The 14,483-nt window shown below is 42.3% G+C and overlaps 1 protein-coding gene across 1 annotated transcript in view; it reads right to left on the reverse strand.

Moving 5' to 3' along the window:
* The window catches only part of DGKK (diacylglycerol kinase kappa), a 174,651-nt gene extending 160,580 nt beyond the window's left edge, over positions 1 to 14,071 (reverse strand). The window contains exon 1 of the mRNA XM_070785407.1: positions 13,387 to 14,071. Coding sequence (XP_070641508.1) covers positions 13,387 to 13,902 — 516 coding nt within the window. The 5' untranslated portion in view covers positions 13,903 to 14,071. The remainder of the gene's footprint in view (positions 1 to 13,386) is intronic.
* Between the last annotated feature and the right edge of the window lie 412 nt (positions 14,072 to 14,483).

Here is a 14,483-nt window from a genome sequence, read left to right on the forward strand (position 1 = left end):
CCTTACAAAATCAATGTGTATGACACATTTATGCCCATTTTATAGGTTTTGGAACAATTTTACTGTTTTAAATTATTACAGAAGCTTACAGTTATATATTAGCTTTTATTACCTACTTTTAGTTCTATCTACAATTTACTTGTGGTGTCCTTAGTCAGGAACACAATCCCCAATAACAAAAATGTTTCTACAAGCAAAGACAGTATACAACCTACTTTATGACAACCTACTTTATAAGACAGCTGTTATACATTCCTGGGGTGGGTGAGGAGGGAGGAACTCTCTAGAATGACCATGTTTCCAGGACAGTATTATCTAGTTTCTGGAATATTAGGTCAAATTTTAAACTCTGACTTTCTTCTTTTTATTATACAGCATGTTCCTACATCACCAGCACCATTGCTAAGAAGCCAGTACTAAACAGGGAGTACAAACTCACTTTCCTATTAGCTTAAAATAAAGAACTGGGAAGGTAGGTCAGTTACAGATCCAAATTAGCATAGATAAGGACTAATGAAATACTTCTTGCATTTGTGTTAAATATTAGGCTTTCATTTGACTTCATTGAGAACAACATTAAAAGATTCTACTGCTAAAAAGGTTTTTTAAAACACTGGACTATTGTTTTAAAAACACTCCAAAGGTCCCTTTCACAACAGTCCATGGGTCTACAATACTGAAGATAAAAGGTTTCACTGGATTCCCATCATGGTTTCTTATTTTCTCTGTAGAAAATCCTGTGGTATGAAATAGGAAAAATATTGAAGAGAAAGCGCATTAGGCTTTTACAAAAGTGGCATGTGGCCAATGAAGGCCCAAAACAATAGAAAAGGGACACTAGATAATGTAATTATTTTCTTCCATTTTTAGTTTTAATAGTTTTATTTGGAATTTGGTATACAAGGAAATTAAAAGTTAGTGTTTAATTACATGCCTTATCAGCCAACCCTCTGCTTCAGTCATTATTTTACTAATCAACAGCTCTCCAGTGGTTGTACCTTATCAGTCGAATGATACACACAATTGTATAAGTTGCCTTCAAAGTTTCAATAGGACTTTGCCCAATCCACTTTATTTTCCACAACATTTCAATCTGTAGTCTGCAATGTTATCAAAGTGGCGTTTACTTCTAAGTCCATATACCTCACTCTCCCATCTGTAGGCCCTGGCCTCACTTGCCCAATTGAAGCATAATTCTTCTTCAAGCATACCATAATTCTTCAAGCACACCACATTTCTACCTGATATTTTCCACTGTCTCTGTTTAATTTAATTCCACTTTTCTCTAGGTTTGAGGAAGATATAGTGTTTCCACTTTCCTCAAACAACTTCATTCTTTCTCCTAAATTTCTTATATCAAAGTAAATTTGCTATTAGGCAATCCCTTATATCTGAATCTAACCCATCCATGAAAAGTTTGGGTAATGGGCAACTTTATTCCATTCTGATAATTGGAAAAGTAATAATGCTTTCCCATTCCATCTTCAAAATCCTCAACCGACTTAGTGTTTTCATTAAAACACTCTAAAATACTTATGCAACTGTCCTCCAAATATGTACCATATTGTAAAGCATTTAACACATCAGTGCGTGTGTGCTAAGTTGCTTCAGTCATATCCAACTCATTGCAATCCTGTTGGCTGTAGCCCACCAGGCTCCTCTGTCCATGGGATTCTCCAGGCAAGAATACTGGAGGGGGTTACCATGCTCTCCTCCAGGGGACCTTCCTCACCTGGGATCAAACCCGCATTTCTTACATCTCTGCATTGACAGGTGGGTTCTTTACCATTAGCTCCACCTGCGAAGCCCAGAACATCAATATCTAATTATTAACACTTAATGAACAAATTAGCAGATATGTGTAGTTCACAATGATGCTTATGCTATACTGGATACAAACAAACAGAAAAACAAAGCTGGCTTTCAAGCTGCCTGGGAATGTATGTTTTTGATTTGCACCATTAGAAGAAAAGAATTTTTCTTCTTTTTAAAAAACTTAAAAAAAAAAAAAAACTTTAGTTCTGATGAGGGATGTTGGAAAGGCAAAATAAGGCTTTTCCAAGAACTTCTAGACAGAGGACTCACTAGTGAGAAGCGATATAATAGGAAAACCATGAAGAGAGCCACTGAATGGGTGCTTGGACTTCCAAAGTGAAGTCAAAAACAAGCAAAAATGTCCTGGAGATATTGTTACAAGTTGAGTACATTAAAGCAAAGGAGACCATGGTAAACACCAAAATTATCATTTTAATTAGTCTTAACATTAGTCAAGCTGATTAAGGTGAGGAAAAAAGGACAACAGTATCCAAATTATGGGTAAGAGAAAAGTTATGTTCTACTCAAGTCTGGCAGGAGGGAAATCGTCACAATAAGCATTAATTGTTAGTGAGAAGGGCACCAACTTGTTAATTTTCTGAAATCAATAATCTTGTTTTATAGCCTCATTTACTTTCCTCTCTTCTGTTTATGCTTAGCTGTTTTAATAATGCTACATCACATTTTCCTTTTATACTGCAAGGGAGATGTACAGTGATGTAAGTAAACCATGAAATAGTATGTTAAAAGTAGATAATAGATTACACTTATTAATGACAAATGACACTTATTAAAGGAAAGTTAACAATCAAGGTAATTCTAAAATAGGATGTGGCAACTACTGTTAGAGTTGGGATTTGGAGGATGATGCTGAAACCACTTCAGGAGAATGGGAACTCAACTGACAAAGCCCAGGGTTACTGAAAAATTTTCCTGATTTCAAGCATCTCTACTCAGAGCCAAGGAGATGAACAAATTTTACTCAGCAGGTACCTTTCATTTCCTGCCTCAAGTTGCAAAATTCCAGATGAGAACGTTAGCGGCAGCAGAAAGCAAATGAATGAATATCCAGGATTCTGAGTGTTCTTAGTTGAGTCCTGTGAGCAGTGCTTCTAGCCTCTCCTGCTCCTGGAGGCAGGGGCCAAGCTCAGTCCCCATGCCCATCACTTCTTGTTTCAGAAGAACTCACCAAAGCTCTGGGTGGGAGCATCATGCTTATCTCAGAATCCCACAGTATCATGTGCCTTGCCTTGTGTTGCTATGAGGGAAACAAGGCAATGGGAATCCCTATTCTCAGGGGCCAATATCTCTCTTACAGGCTTTTTAAAAGCAAAAGACTTAAACGGCAAATACTTGTAACACTTTGGAAGATGAGAATCTCTAAGTGCTACAGACAAGGCTGAAGATTCTGATCTTAATACTGCATAGTTATTGTTTAGTTGCTCGTGTCCAACTCTTTTGCGACACCGTGGACTGTAACCCACCAGGGTCCTCTGTCCATGGGATCTCCCAGGCAAGAATGCTGGAGTGGGTTGCCATTCCCTTTTCCAGGGGATCTTCCTGATCCAGGGATGGAACCCACATCTCCTGCATTGGCAGGCCGGTTCTTAACCACTTAGCCACTCAATACTGCATTACATTTGCCTTTTAAATTACTGATTCAACCTTGGTTGGATTGTACACATTTTATTAACTCTCTTAATTTTCTATATTGGGTTAATGAAAGCTGGATAAATTGAATAGTCTGTCTCCTAATAATTGTTGATAATGTCCTCAACACATAGGTATTTCCCTTCTGGGTAGGAGGTACACAGAAAAGCATGATTCTGTAACTTTGTGTTAAAGAGACAAAGCCATCAGTACATTTTTGCATATGGCTAAAAAATAGTCTCAGAGACTTAGATTTTCCTTTTGGAAATTTAACAGTGAGTCTCCCCCAAACTCAAGTCACAAACCTAGCTGGACAAATGAAATCTAGATGGCCAAGTAAATGTGAGTTCAGTCTGCTATTTACATATGAGACATTTTGTGTGTGTAGACACACCAATTGTGTATACATAAAATGTATACTCTCATTGCTTTATACCTCTAATACATCCCTTAATAGTTATGTTTCAAGCACATGTTTAGCAAGCATATCATACAGGTAGATACATTTTAAGCTAAAATTAATTCGTGTTTACTGGGCCGGGAAGATCCCCTGGAGAAGGGAATGGCTATCCACTCTAGTATTCTTCCTTGGAGAATTCCATGGACAGAGAAGCCTGGCGGGCTACAGACTATGGGGTCACAAAGAGTCAGACAGGACTGAGTGACTAATACTTTCACTTTTTTTCACTTTCAAATACAGTGTAGAACAATGCACATGACCTAATGATTAAGTGAGGGAGGTGACTGGGGTAGGAGGAAGCTTGAGACATAATTGCACATTCCCTAACATCTCACTGTTGTAGACTATAAGCATGTATTCAGAGGAAATAAATGGGAAAAATGTATGAGTAATTATCTCTTGATTGGTCGGTTGCTATATAATTTTTATTTACTTTTTGGAAGCTTTCATGATTTTCCACATTCCCTGAAATTAGTATATATTTCATTGTTTTATTGTATTACATTTTTGTTTAAGAAGAGGTATGCTGAAAGAATTGACTGAGTGAATGCCTTGGTAAAGCAAGCTGGGAAAGCAAATAATCACTCCCTGTACATCTGTTTTGCTAACTGGGTCCCTCATTTACTAGTGTTGCTTCAAGGAAATCTCATCTATGTGATTTTGCCCACCATGGATTCCTCAGTGCTAAACAAGTAGGGACACAAAAGAGGCACTCAGTGTAATTAAAAATTTTTTAAACCCTTTAAAAAACTGAAGTATAGTTGGTTTATAATGTGTTAGTTTCAGGTGTACAGCAAAGTGACTCAGTTATATGTATGTATGTGTGTATATGTATATACACACACACACACACACACACACACAATTCTTTTTCAGATTATTTTCCATTATAGGTTATTACAAGATCTTGAATATAGTTCCCTGTGCTATACGGTAGGACCTTCAATTTAATTTTTAAATAAGTAAATGAAGTTTAAAATTTGGAAAACATTGAGTCTTATTCTCTGCTTATAAACCTGACTTGGAAATTGTATGTATTTGTAAGAGCCAAGCCCTTTATCACTCTACAAGAACAGACATTTAAGTGAGCACATAATTAGACAGCCACTGTCAGAACACCATTATTGAACTGGCTAAGCTCCTTCTCAGCTAGGTAGGGGTGTGTGTCTAATTTGAAAATTAGTAGTAAGACTGTCATTGCTTTAAGTTTATCATCAGCTCTTGAAGTTTTATAGTATTAGAGAGGCATAATAATACAGTTAATTCCCAAATTATTTCTGTTTGGTTTGTAAAAGAAGTATATGATTTTTTCCTCAGAAGGTTTTCCTTATTAATTCTGTTTTCCATGGACAGGATTTGCCTTTCCTGACTGTACACCCTGACTGATGGATGGGAGAGGTTAACCTGAAATGGGCCGGGGGGCAGAGAGAAGCCAGCCTGGAATTAAACATTGACTACACTTCAGCCTACTTGGTGGTTCAGTGGTAAAGAATTCTGCTGCCAATGCAGGAGGCATGGGTTCCATTTCTGGATCAGGAAGATCCCCTGGAGAAGGAAATGGTAACCCACTCCAGTATTCTTGGCTGGAGAATCCCATGGAAAGAGGAGCCTGATGGGCTACAGTCCATGGCATGGCAAAGAGTTGGACATGACTTAGCAACTAAACAACAACAACAAACTCCTCAGCTTCATGTTCTGAATTTAAGGTTCACTGGTGTGCGTACCATGCATGCTAACTCACTTCAGTCATGTCCAACTCTTTGCAACCCTATGGGCCTTAGCTCACCAGGCTCCTCTGCCTATGGGATTCTTCAGGCAAGAATACTGGAGCAGTTTGCAATGCTCTCCTCCACGGATCTTGCTCTCCTTCAGGGGTTCTTCCTGACCCAGGGATCGAACCCACATCTCTTAGGTCTCTGAAATTGGCAGGCAGGTTCTCTACCAATAGCGCCACCTGGGAAGCCCTAGGCTCACTGGTTCTAGAATGATATAACCTTTTCCTTGCATAGTTCATTGGTGGCTCAGACGGTAAAGTGTCTTGCTTACAGTGCGGGAGACCTGGGTTCAACCCCTGGGTCGGGAAGATACTCTGGAGAAGGGAATGGCAACCCACTCCAGTACTCTGGCCTGGAAAATCCCTTGGACGGAGGAGCCTGGTAGGCTACAGTCCTTGGGGTCGCAAGGAGTTGGACACGACTGAGTGACCACTTTTCTTTGTGTAATAATTTCTAGTCTTTAGAGTGGGGTGGGTAGAGAGGGTACTTTTTCTTAAAAGACTGGTTTTTTTTCTCAGTTTTGCTCTTTCTTTAAGAAGTTTCTTTAGGGGAATAAAGTTCAAGGCTGTTGGTGAGATTATGGCCAACTTGCCTTAGGTTAGGGGGGTTTCTCTTCTTTTCCTCTTAAATTTCTTTTTTTTCCCAAACCCTTTGAATGTGGAGAGGAATCATTATTGATTTTAGTGAATTTGAGGGTATCTCTTATGATGGAAAATTTTTTCTTTAGAGGGAGCACCTCTCTTTAGGTTTGGAGGACTTCCTTTTTTTTTTTTTTTTAACAGGTATTGTGGACAGGAGCTCTAAGGGCCACTGACTTTAATGAGATTGGGGAGCCCCTTTCAGGAGGATTTCTCTTTCTTTCTTTAAAATAAGTAATCTATTTGGAAGAAGTAAGATTGGGAACATTTGTCTTTGAAAGAATTTATTTTCCTTTTAATAAAAAATAATATTTGAAGGATGGAAGATAGATAAGGTACCAGGGTTCCAGTGAGACTGGGTGTATCTCCCTTTGAAGAAGCTTTATAAAGAGATTTTGTGTTTTATTTCTCCTTTTTATGTGGGGTGGGGTGGGTTGATTATCAGAAATAACATTCATTATTTTCAATAAGGCATTGGTTCACCTCCCCTATGAATTTTTTCCTTTAAAAATTACTCCTTAATTTATTTTCTTCTTCCTCCTCTTCCATTCTTCCCTCCTTTCTCCCCCTCCTTTTCCCCTCCTATCTTTTCTCTCCCTTTCCTCCTCCTCTTCTCCCACCTCCCTCATTCTCTTTCTTTCTTTCTTTGGAGAAAAAATGTTCAGGGACTTTGGTGAGTTTGGGAGCTTCATCATTCCCTAAAAAGGAGATTTCTCTTTTAAAATGTTATATTATTTTCTTTCTTCTTTCCCCTCTAATTCTAAATGCATTACTTGTTTTGAGAAAAGGGAACTTTGTGGAGACTGGGGACATCTTTCCTTAAGAGGACTTTCTTGGTCTTGTTTCTGTTTCTCTCTTACCTTTCCAAGGTAAAAATTTCTTGTATTAAAAATAAAGCTTTGGGGTTTGGATGAATTCAGGTCACCTCTCACTAGAAGAAGATTTCCTTTTCTTTTTTTCTTCTTTTAAAAAATTGTTTGCATTTGTTTTCATTGTATTTTGACAGAAAAGTTCATGTGTCTGTGAGATTGGAGCTTCTTTTTAAGAGGATTTTGTATTCATTTCTTTGATATAATCCCATCCACCAACACACGTCTTTCCATCATTAATTTTCTTTTAAATCTTAAAAATCCTAAAGAAATTGTATTTTGAAATAATATTCATGTTCGTGGTGAGGATGGGGCATCTCCCCTTATTTATTTATTTGTTTTCCCCCCTTTCATGGGAATTAAACATTCAGGGGATTTGGTAAGATTAGGAACCTTATCCTTTAATATTTCTTTCTTTATTAAGTTAAAATGTTTACATGCATTTGGGTGGAGGGATTCATAACTTTCATTAATTTTGATGATTTTGAAAGTATATGCCCTTGAAGAGATTTCCCCTTTTGTTTTTCTCAAAAGAAAAAAAAATGGAAGTGAATAAAATTTATTTTTCTTGGTGAGGTTGGAAGGCCTTAAGAGGATCCTCTCTTTTAAAATTTATTCATTTGTTTGCTTATTTGTGGGAAGGTAGTAGGTTTATTATCATATAGTTGGAGGAATAATCTCTTATCTTTTTAATTAAGATATAATTCACATACCATAAGATTCATGATTTTACAGCATACAAGTCAGTGGTTTTTAGTATATTCACAAGCTGTGCAAACATCGTGCTTGTGCTCATCATGTCCTACTCTTTGCGACCCTTTGGACTATAGCCCACAGACTTCTCTGTCCATGGGATTTTTCAGGCAAGAATACTGGAGCGGGTTGCCATTTCCTCCTCCAGGGGATCTTCCTGACCCAGGGATGGAACCTGTATCTTCTGTGTCTCCTGCATTGCAGGTAGATTCTTTACCACTGAGCCACTGGGGAAGCCCCTCCCAAACATCACCATTGCCTAATTTCAGAACATTTTTTTCGCCCTCCAAAGAAACCCTATACCTTTTAGCTATCACCCACACTTGCCCTCCCACCCACTTCAGTTCCTGGCAACCACTAATCTACTTTCTGTCTCTAAGGATTTGCTTATTTTGGACATCACATATAATTGGAAGAGATGACTGTAGGGAGCTTTGATGAGATTGGTGGACATCAACTTATTTTCACCCCCATAGGTTTTGTGAGAGACTGGGCATGGGCCATGAGGTGCAAATAAAGTTTATAAATTTCAAGAAAATTTTAGGGTGAAAAATACTGTTTACCTTGACATGATGTCTTATTGTTTCATTCTTTTCATTAAGATTTTTCTCTTGGGGACATGTTTCATGGGCTTTGTCGAGGGAGAGGAGCTCCTCCCTTTAGAATTTTTTTTTTCTTAAAATAATTTTCAGGGGAGTTTCATTATCTGGGGTCATTGTCCCTTTCTTTTTTTAAAAATTTGTAAATTTGTTTCTTCTATTTTGAGAATAAGGTTTATTTGCTTTGGTGAGGGTGGGGGCATCTCCCTTTTGGAATGACTGCTTTCTTTTTTAAATGCTTTATGTTTTTTTCCCACTTAGAAGATTATAGTAGGCAGGCTTTGGAAAGATTGGGAACCATATCCCTAGCAGAATTTCTATTTATTTTCTTTCCAGAAAAAAAGGCGGGCTTCTTTGGGAGTAATAGGTTCAGGGTCTTGTGCCTCTTCTCCTTCCTCCTCAGGCTCCTGTTCTATGATGGTCTCCTCTGGGAGCATCACACAGGGAACAGCAATTACTACTTTGGGAAAAAAATCAAGCCTAATGGAATGTCAGCTTAAAAGTTTTTCTTAAACAAATGAGCATCTTGTGTGTCACAGAAAGGCATATGTTGGATTTGTAAAAAGTCTATAATAGATAAATTGATAGTTATACCCTATTAGGTGTCACTGGAAAAGGAAATGGCAACCACTCTAGTTTTCTTCCTTGGAGAATCTCATGGACAGAGGAGCCTGGTGGGTTATGGTCCGTGGGGGTCACAAAGAGTCAGACACCACTGAAGCGACTTAGCATACATGCACTCATTGGGTATCACATTCTATTTTTGCTCTCTCCCACCCTGCTGCCTTCTTCAGGGGAATAAAAGAGTTAATAATGCAGAGGAAAGCATTCTGCAAACTGTAGAGTACCATACTAGCAGTAGGCATTATATAATCCTTGTGATAATGCCCCTGAATGCTTTCCTGGCCTCTGTGGATTTTCCCCCTTTCCCTGGAAGCACTTTGGGTAACTGATGGCTCAGCTGTTCCTGTGCCTTTTGGGCTGCAGATCCCCAGAAGCCCCAGTTGGAGATTTTAATAAACACATAAGAACTGTATTCTCAGAAAAGAAAGACCACTGGCCAAATATCTCATTAACTTTTTTAGAACATCCTGCAGCAAATGCTCTCGGAATATACCAAATATATCAGATGGTGTCATCAAAACCTGGTAAGGAGGGGGGAAAGAGCCTAAGAGGAAAGAAAGTAATTTCATCCTGACCTTCAACAGGTTAAACATTCGAATTTACAATCCTGAAGCTGTTTACAGTCACTGCAGATATTCTGTTCACTTAGGGAAAAAAAATGTATTACCCCTGAAATCAACAACATCATTAGTCTGCTGCTGCTGAGACTGCAGGGAATAAGGACACTTTCCAAATCAGTTTTTTAATTGTTAGTAATTTGCTTCTTAATTATGATTCTAACATTCATTCTGAAAATGGAAAGATTGACTGCATTTCCCCAAGGGCTATATATTCCAGGCTATTTAAATAAGCATTTACTTATCCCACTGAAATAAGTGAGAATGCATTTTTTATTCATTCACAGAAGCAGTCTCTATGTCATTGCTGAAAATGGAATTGATAGGTCTCAAGCCTCAGCGAGTGTTTATTGAGCAAAAATAGTAAGGGCTGAATTGTATTGGGCACTGGGAAGGAGAGATGGTATCTACCTTTGAGAAGCTTGGTCATAGGTAAGATAATAAAGCATTCCAGCAAGAATTACCAGGTGTCATATAAGCAAATGCCTGCTGCTATTCAAGAAAATGTGTGCAAAAATACCAGGAAACTGTTCTGTTATGGTTTGGGATATAATGGTCACTGCTGAGTAGTCATTAGGAGTGAGGGATACAGAGGCCTCTCTCCACCCTAGAAATAAAAGCCACAAAAGTGTATTTCATCAGTCACCTGTGTGGTGTGATTATAATTTCATAGCTGATCAAACCCAATGAATAAAAATACATATGGTCTTTTTTCAACCACAGCTGAAGGAAAGGAAGCAAATATGGTTCACATGTAGGAACCCCCCACCCCGCCCCACCCAAGAGAGTTATAACATTGTTAAAGAACCAATTCACACATCTTTACTTATACTTGCTGCCACCAGGTGGGAGACCATGGCTCATTTCCTGGAAGTTAAACCATTTCAGAAAGGAAGGAAATAAATTTGGTTCACAGTCTGTTATTCTGGTAGCTATTTGGAAAGAAAATACTAGCCCTCTTTTCTCTGTCTCTACCCTTATGCTTGTCATAGATTTGCAACCAGCAGGTTCTGAAACCCCCAAAGAGAGCAGACTACACACTAGAAGACCTTTTTTTAGTGCAGTACTGGTCAGCAAAGTTATCTGGGAGAAATTTGCAGTCACATTCAAAGCCTTAGTTTCACTCATTTTGTCCTTTGATTTATCAGGCTAGTTTCATGCTACTGGTACTGACTGTGCCTTACCATGTAGGATTTCATTGTATGATGAGAGCTATATATTGTTTTGATCTCTAAGATTCTGTGTGTGTGTACATATATGTGTGTGTGTGTGTGTATATGTCATTCCCCAAGCTTGCCTCAAGAAGGCAGTGTCTGAGAACAATGCAACAAAACCCTAGATAAGATGGCAGCCCGTTTGCCTTGAATGTTAAGATGCAAGTCAGCTGGTTATGGGTGCTATTTGCCTGAGGAGAATGCAGCCGAGAATGGTCCTATCACTGAAGATCAGGTATTCTCATCTGCACCAGGGAACAATTGCATAGCAACACCTAGACTGTTGGAGAAGTGTTTGCTCCTGGCAGTTTTAGCATTATCCAGATTTTTGCATCCTTCAAAACCCTCTAGGGTTCGTGTATATGACTCTTTTCACAGATGGGAAGAAACTCACTCTACAAGATAAGTGACTGAACAAAAGACCAGCTCTACTTGGCAAAATCAAACTGGAGGGAGGTGGTCATGGTCACCTGCTGAGACGGCCAAGTACCTGTGGGTCAGCTGGCTAGCATGCCTGAATGGACACTGTGTGGAGGAAGCTAACACAAGCTAACACCTACCTTGATACTCCTTATCTGTCTGGCAATAGAAATTTTCTTGTCAAGCTGGTGAGAGATGCTTTCCCTCTGTCACAGGGCTCATCCCTGGAGCTCCCGGCCTCCAGTCAGTCTTTCAGAGGCCAGAGGCCATACATTCACTGACCATCCTGGTAATTAAGCCTTCAGGTGTCAGTTTCTCAGTCCTGCTGTTGGAATCTCAAGAAGGCCACAAGTCAGGTCAGCCTTATTGTTCTTATCAGCTTTATGCAAACTCTCCCAAAAAGACAAGAGCAAGCACCTGGTTAGGGTGACTTCCCAGGCCCAGCTGCCCTAGAGATCACTGCAGGGAAGGGCTGCAGGAGGAAATGGTGGGGCGTGGAGATCCACTCTCTGTGAAAGCGGGATTGTTGGATTTTTTTTTTTTAATCTTAATCTCCTGCAGTTCTGTTTTCTTTCTTTTGAAACCTGTGCACTTTTTTCCCCTGTGAAACTTTTCCCTTCATTGTTCCTCTTTTTCGCAAATTCAAGCCTCCCTATTCGTAACTCAGGAAGCAACCAGCGCTTCCATTTCCATTTTAAGATGACAACCTCTGTCTCCCATTCCCCTACATTCTACAAGTGTGCGGTCCAGAGTGACAGGATTCTGAGCCTTGTCCCTATGCCCTGCTAAGCAGCAGGTTGGTGTGGTGTGTTGTTTCTGTGTTTTGTATTGTTTTACTTTGGGGCTAAGCTCAATGAAGGTGTATGTATACATTATTATGATTTTCACAATCTTGTGGAACGAAGTTTAGGAAAACGAAGAGTAGGGGGAGCACAAAGAAAGCATGAGAGACAGACTCCTGAAGATCAGACGCCGTTTTGGGGGTTTCAAGGTCCAAAGAAAGACCGAAAACCTTCTTTCTTCCCCCTCCCCCCTTAGCGGGAGGATCCCGGTGAAGTGCAACATTTACAAAGGCGTCTCTGAAGACTGGAAGAGAGGAGGGTTCCCATTCACACGCTCTCAAATATCAACTCCTATTTTCCTGTCCTTAAACCAGGACTCCTGTACCATTTCAACTGGCACCAGTGCGGGATGCCAGTCGCCCGCTTGTGACGCGGCCCATCACTGTAACACTGTGTTTGCACCTACCTGACGGGAAATCCTGCAAACAGATGGAATGGTGGCTTCGACGCACGCATGCTCTCCCAGTCCTCTCGGGCGAACCCTGCCCTTCCCCTGCAGTGCGCGTGGGCGCCGCCCAACCCCTAATCCCCACCCGAATCGACTACCAGCGCCCAGCGGGCAACAGAGACTCCGGGCCCTTCCCTGGAGCGCTGCCAGTTGCGCCCGAGCTGAGGACTCCCTCTCCAGTGGCAGGGAGGGGGTCAAGCAAACGACTGCGGCTCCACAGCTTGGGCCTCTGCGGCAGTGACCGCGGCTAATAGGTGTATCCCACTGCCCCCACTCAATCCCATCCCTGGGTACCGTGGACCGGCCGCTAACACCTCTCTAGGTCTCTTTCGCTCCCTGGGTCATCTTCCTCTTCTTTTTCAAGATATAGGCGCTCACCGCACTGTCACTTCTCATAGGAAACACTGCTCTGACTCCCAACCGGTGCTATCACCCCCGTTTCTAGACCCCTAACAGCCCACTCTCACTTCCACATGTTGCTTCCCGCCTCCCAACCGCTTCCCTCTTCCCTGGGCTCCCACATCCCCGCATCTTTCCGAGCATCTTTGCTAGTCCGTGGCAACCAAATGGGATGCTAAGGGTGCCCAGAGTCCCGAAAGCAGGATAGCCATACGGCCTCGCCTGGCTACGAGCCCTCCCGCCCCAGGGGGTCTTTTTCTTACCTTTATACTGGACAGTGGCACTGGCACTGGTGTTCGCGGCGTTGGCGAGGTCCTTAGACCCTTCTCTGGAGCGACCACCGGACACTGCAATAAATGTGGTGCTGGGCTCTGCTCCAGACGGGACACTTGAGCCGGCTCAGGGCAGGACTCTGTGGCTGGTTCTCTGGCTGGTACTGGGGCCGGCTCGGGGGCCGGTTCTACGGCTGGTACTGGGATCGGCTCAGGGTCTGGATCTGGGGCTGGTTCTCTATCTGGTTCTAGGATCGGTTCTGTGTCGAGTTCTGAGGCTGGTTCTGGGGTCGCCTCCGGACCAGGTTCTGGAGCAAGCTCTGGACAGAACTGCGGTGCCGGTTCCGGCGAAGGCGCGCGGAGCAGCCGAGGAGCCCGCGCCGGTGGCGACGGCAGGAGCAGCGGCTGCGGCGGCGGCCACGGCGGCGGCGGCTCTGGAGATTCCGCGGGCTGCTCTCCATCCTGAGGCGGGGCAGTGCCCTGGGCCGCCGCAGCTCCGCGGTCCATGGCCGCACACCGCCTCAGGTCCGGGCAGCGGGCGCCCTTGAATTCGGAGAGCTAAAGTACCCTCGGGCGCCCCGCCCACCCCAGTTCAACAACCCCTTTCAAGGTGCCAAACTTTCCCCCGCCCCGCTCCATGGCTGGCTCTGCTCTGAGGTCTAACCGGGGGATGCTCGGCGTCTCCCAGTGCTGGAACACGCCCCTCGGTGAGCGCACACCTCTTCGTAAGCAGCCACGGGCCGGATGGGCGGGAAGCGGAGGGGCTTGAGAACGCGGACTGGACAGAGCGCTTGATGACCTCCTAGCGACGCGCGGGAGGGGAGGGGGAAGACACAAAGGGGAGGGGGAGTGGGGAGGCGTTGAGAGGGGGGTGTTGGAGCCCCGCTGTGTTTAACCCTTTAGTGACGCAAATGCGAAAAAAATAAAAAATAAAAAGCTAAAAGCGAACTTGAGGGTCTTTGCAATCCCCCTTACCACCCAGCTGTGAGCTGCTGCTCAGGTCGGCTTCCATCCTGTGACTGCTCCCTCACCTCAGCAGCAGGTGAACCTAGCCTCGGACCAACCTCTTGCCCCCCATCTCCAAGCCT

This window comes from Bos indicus, chromosome X (assembly GCF_029378745.1).
Source record: "Bos indicus isolate NIAB-ARS_2022 breed Sahiwal x Tharparkar chromosome X, NIAB-ARS_B.indTharparkar_mat_pri_1.0, whole genome shotgun sequence".
NCBI classification, from domain to species: domain Eukaryota; kingdom Metazoa; phylum Chordata; class Mammalia; order Artiodactyla; family Bovidae; genus Bos; species Bos indicus.